At 45.0% G+C, this 5,731-nt stretch overlaps 1 protein-coding gene across 1 annotated transcript; it reads left to right on the forward strand.

Moving 5' to 3' along the window:
- The first annotated feature begins 504 nt into the window (after nt 1-504).
- TLR5 (toll like receptor 5) lies at nt 505-3,114 on the forward strand. Its single transcript, XM_056107075.1, has one exon. It carries the CDS (start codon nt 535-537, stop codon nt 3,112-3,114), a length of 2,580 nt encoding a protein of 859 aa, XP_055963050.1. The 5' UTR covers nt 505-534.
- Nucleotides 3,115-5,731: the final 2,617 nt, after the last annotated feature.

The following is a 5,731-nucleotide window of genomic DNA, read 5'->3' on the forward strand; positions in this document are numbered from 1 at the left end:
CCAGGGTCCCAGCAGACTGTGGGGGTACCATAGACCTTCATGGAGAAAATCTGACTCTTGGTGTAAATTTTCATACTACCGGCAGCACTGTATATAGCTTCTGGATGGAGGCATATCCTTGACTGGTCTAAGGGGAGAAAAATCAGTGGATTTATGTTCCCCTCATCAGCTGAGGTGCTGGGAATGGAGTTCCTGGCTAAGGTGAATTAAATTGAGTCTCTTTCTGCCTTTTTTTCCAGCTTCCCTCAGCAAAGTTGAGTGAATGCATGCATGAACTAATGAATGAACATTGTGGTTATTATAAAGATGAATGGAAACCTATCCACTTCCAGTGGTGCCGGCTGTGTAGAAAATGCCATCAGAGGGAAAGCAAAAACTGCTCTTTCTGTACCACCTTTGCTTCCACGGTGCTAGAGGAACAAGGGGCAATGAGAACAGATGCATGCAGAACCCTCCCCCAGGTCCAAGGAACCGAGGACACTGCCCTGCGCTCAGACACCTGTGTTTTCATTCGTCCTTCTTGTCCCTAGGATCATGGGAGATCACCTAGACCTTCTCATAGGAGTGGTGCTCATGGCCAGCCCTGTGTTTGGGATTTCCTCCTGTTCCTCAGAAGGTCAGATAGCCATATATCATTTCTGCAACCTCACCCAGGTGCCCCAGGTCCTCAACACCACTGAGCGCCTCCTACTCAGCTTCAACTATATTAAGAGTGTCACCACCACCTCCTTTCCCTTCCTGGAGCATCTGTGGTTGCTGGAGATGGGGACTCAATTTACCTCCTTTTCTATTGACAAAGAAGCTTTCAGGAACCTCCCTAACCTTAGAATCTTAGACCTGGGCCATAGTCAGATTGACTTCCTGCACCCAGATGCTTTTCAGGGACTGCCTCATCTGTCTGAACTCAGGCTGTTCTACTGTGGACTCTCTGAAGTTGTATTAAAAGATGGTTATTTCAGAAACTTGGCATCGTTGACCTATCTGGATCTCTCCAAGAACCAGATTCGCAGCCTCGAACTTCATCCTTCATTCAGGGAGCTGAATTCCCTGCAGTCCCTGGATCTTTCCCTCAACCACATACCAAGAGTCTGTGAGCATGAGCTTCAGCCCCTCCAGGGGAAGACACTCTCCCTTTTAAATTTGGCTTCTAATAACCTGTACATCAGAGTCTCCATGGACTGGGGGGAGTGTATGAATCCATTCAGAAACATAGTCCTGGAAACCCTGGATGTTTCTCACAATGGCTGGAGCGTGGACCTCACCAGGAACTTCAACAAGGCCATCAATGGAAGCAAAATATCCTCTCTTGTGCTCCACCACCACATTATGGGCCCTGGGTTTGGCTTCCATAACTTGAAAGATCCTGATCAGGACACATTTGCCGGCCTGGCCCATAGCTCTGTGATACTGTTGGACCTTTCATATGGGTCTCTCTTTGCCTTGAACTCCCAACTCTTTGCAGTTCTCAAGGAGTTAAAGACTCTGAATCTTGCCTTCAACAGGATAAACCAGATTGCAGGGAGGGCCTTTCATGGCCTTGACAACCTCCAAGTTCTCAACTTGTCAAATAACCTTCTGGGGGAACTGTATAACTTTCATTTCCGTGGCCTTCCCAAGGTCACCTATATTGATCTGCAAAATAATCACATTGGGATCATTCAAAGTCAAACGTTCTCATTCCTGGGCAAACTGAATACCTTGGATCTCCGGGATAATGCTCTTAAAACAATGGATTTTATTACAAGCATAGATACCATCTTCTTGGGAGGCAATAAGTTGGTGACTTTGCCCAACACCATCAAATTTACAGCCAACTTTATCCAATTATCTGAGAACAGTCTAGAAAAGTTGGCTGATCTCTATTACCTTCTGCAGATCCCACGCTTGCAGGTTCTCATTTTAAAGCAGAATCGCCTTTCTTCTTGTAACCAGCATCTTTCCCCTTCCGAGAATCTCAGCTTGGAAAAGCTTTTCCTTGGAGAAAACATGTTGCAACTGGCCTGGAATAAGGGGTCCTGTTGGGATGTTTTTCAGGGACTTTCCCATCTCCAAATACTGTATTTGAATGATAACTACCTGGATTTCCTTCCCCCAGGGGTATTTAGTCATTTGACTGCACTAAGGGGACTCAGCCTCAGTTCGAACAGGTTGATGACTCTCTCTCCTCATGACTTCCCTCCTAGTTTAGAGATCCTGGATGTATCTAGAAACCATCTCCTGTCCCCCGACCCAGATGTATTTGCCACCCTTCATTACGTGGACTTAACTCATAACAAATTCAGCTGTGAGTGTGAACTTAGCAACTTCCTCCATTGGCTCAATCATACCAATGTCTCTATTTTTGGGTCTCCTGAAGATATGTACTGCTTGTTTCCCGGACCACTCTTAGGGGTTCCCCTCTACTCTATTTCCACAGAGGATTGTGATGAGGAGGAAGTCTTAAAGACCCTCAGGTTTTCCCTTTTTGTGTTATTCAGTGTCACTGTGACTCTCTTTCTCACGAGCATCCTCATGGTCACCAAGTTCCGGGGGGTTTGTTTTGTCTGTTCCAAAAGAGTCTGGAGATGGGTGTGCAGGGAGCAGATCCAGGGAAGGGAATCCAACCAGTACAAGTACGACGCCTATTTGTGCTTCAGTAGCAAAGACTTTGACTGGGTGCAGAATACTTTGCTCAGGCACCTGGATGCTCAGTATGACCACCACAACAAATTCAGCCTGTGCTTTGAAGAAAGAGACTTTGTCCCTGGGGAAAACCACATCACCAACATCCAGGCTGCTGTGTGGAACAGCCGCAAGGTCATCTGTGTGGTGAGCAGACACTTCCTTCAAGATGGGTGGTGCCTGGAAGCCTTCCTGCATGCCCAGAGCCGGTGCTCCTCAAACCTCACCAGCAGCCTCATCATGGTGGTGGTGGGGTCCCTGACCCAGTACCAGCTGATGAAGCACAAGAGCATCAGGGGATTTGTAAAAACTCAGCAGTACTTGAAATGGCCCGAGGATCTCCAAGATGTCGAGTGGTTTCTTCATAAACTCTCTCAACACATACTAAAGAAAGAAAAGGAAAGGACAGGTAACAATAACATTCCGTTGCAAACTGTGGTCACTACCCATTAGTCAGAGGAGCAGATCCAACTCACCTCACAGAACAGATAACTTTGCACCTGTAATCTTAACACGGGAGGGCCTTTCTGAGTTCCTGCTCCCCACAGTCGGTGATCAATTTAGGGGGAAATTGGGATGACACCAGTGGTGCTCAGGGGCTCTTTTTAGCTCTGCTCAAGGATGACCCTGGGTTTTGCTCAGGATACTCAATGTGGTATCTAGAATACAAACTGGGGTCAGTGGAGGGCAAGGAGAGCACCTGAACTCTGTTACTATCTCTCCAGCCCCAACATAAATGTCTTGATTTGGGGGGGGGAGTCACACCCAGAGATGCTCAGGGGTTACTCCTGGCTCTGTACTCAGGAATTACTCCTGGCAGTGTTGGGGGACCATGTAGGGTGCGGGAATCAAACCCAGGTATGCTGCATGCAAGGCAAATGCCCTACCTGCTGTGCTATCACTCTGGCCCCCAAATCTCTTGATTTTTACAGTAACATGATGTTTTGTCTCACCGACCTCCAAACGGAAAGGAATAGGTCTGGAAAATTGCAACTGCCTCCAGAGGTTCCCACTGTCCAAAATATTGCTCTCTCCTTTTTTTTTCTACAAAGGGCCATTTGAAAATATCTATTATGATTTATGGACCATGTAGTATAGACAGACAGGCCATGGGCAGCCAATGAGGGGCACATGTGTTTGTCTTGTCACATACTCTGTGATTTCACAGGCCTTACATGACCCACAGGCTAGCCCCACCCTGACTCAAACCAAGGCAGGTCTGCCAAAATTACCTTATGTGTTTACATATATATGTAATATACCTACTCCATGGGCTGGAACTATAGCACAGCGGGTAGGGCATTTGCCTTGACACGGCCAACATAGGTGACCTGGGTTTGATTCCTCCGCCCCTCACAGAGAGCCCGGCAAGCTACTGAGAGTATCTCGCCCGCATGGCAAAGCCTGGCAAGCTACCCATGATGTATTCAATATGCCAAAAAAAAAAGTAACAAGTCTCACAATTTGTTGTGAGATGTTACTGGTGCCCGCTCGAGCAAATCTATGAGTAATGGGAGGACAGTGCTACAGTACTACATACTCCAGACAAAAACATAGACGTGTATTCTCCTCTAACTTCAACATGACCTCTGATTGGCTGCTTCCATTTGAATGATGCACCTAACACTAGACAATTGGTTGCACAATGGTGCCCCTTTCCACCTCATTCGGATCCCCAGTTCTCCAGCTTCTTTGGACCCCTTTGATCAAGATACTTGAAATTTTTCCTGCTGTCATTTAGCAGATAACAGTATTCATTTATCATTAGCACTGGTCTTCTTAGGCATGTTCCTGCACACACAGACTACCCTTCCTCATGGAACCTCCCATATGTGCCCATTCATCCCACAGGGTCTTCCTAACTCAGCCCACTAAACTGGGATGCCTGTACCCCACAGTACTCTGTCACTTTGTGTCCACTTTGGACATATCATCTGTTGTCTTCATAAAAATGTCTGCTATTTTCTGGCCCCTTTGAGAGTGGTGAGCTTGCCTGGGGCTGACCTCAATTGCCTAGGGAAAACTACTTATTCTAAGCCTCACCCTTACTGGCTATATAGATCACACAGGATTTTGGGGCCATATATTAGACCCCTGCATATGTCCATGCTTCTTACCAGCCCCTGGGAATTTCTTCTTCCAGTGAGTAAAAGGCACACCGTTACTTTTAAAAATAACACACCTTTCTGAAAAAAGATTTGTAGTGAAAATATGAAAGAAACCCTGTATGTCAAGAAGAGAAAGACAACACCAAAGAAAAATGGACAAGAGATATAAAAAGTTCACCATAGAGATCAATGTCTCATCAAAAAAGAGAAGGAAGAAGGAAGTAGAAATCATCTGCCTCACAGGCATTGGGGGGTGGGATGGGGGTATATTGGGGTTCTTGGTGGTGAAAAATAAGTACTGGTGAAGATAAAGGTGTTTGATCATTATATGACCAAGACTTAAACCTGAAAGCTTTGTAACTTTTCCCACAGTGATTCAATAAGCAAATATAACAAAAAATAAAAATAAAAAAAGAGAAGGAAGAAAAAGAAAAGATATTCCTTCCACTTTAGCCTTCAGAGATTGTAAATTAAAAATGTGTACCACTGCACACCCACAGAATGGCTAAAATTCAGATGACTGACAGTACCAAGTATTGACATGGATACAGAGCAATCCAAACTCTCATCTGCTGATGGTGACTATGTAAATTGGTGTCAGTTGAAAGCAATTTGCTATCATTTACTAACATGGGGTTTATCCACATCCCAGGACACTGCACTTTGACTCATAGGTTCATGCACCTCAGAAATCCACACCCATGAGCTCCAGAATATAAAAATGGACATGGCAGCTCTAGCTGTAGTTGCCAATATTGTAAATATTCCTCATGTTCATCACCCATAAAATGGATAAATAAACTGTGATAATTGAAAATGACACAGAAATGGTAATAACAAGTTGTAGATCTTTGCAGTAAAAAGAGTGAATCTCACAAAGATGTTACGTCAAAGAAATGAGGCAGAAACAATATATTAGAGTCAGTCCACATTTAGAAATTTCATAAAGATAAAAATCATCT

This window comes from Sorex fumeus, unplaced genomic scaffold, assembly GCF_029834395.1.
Source record: "Sorex fumeus unplaced genomic scaffold, SorFum_2.1 ptg000007l, whole genome shotgun sequence".
NCBI lineage: Eukaryota > Metazoa > Chordata > Mammalia > Eulipotyphla > Soricidae > Sorex > Sorex fumeus.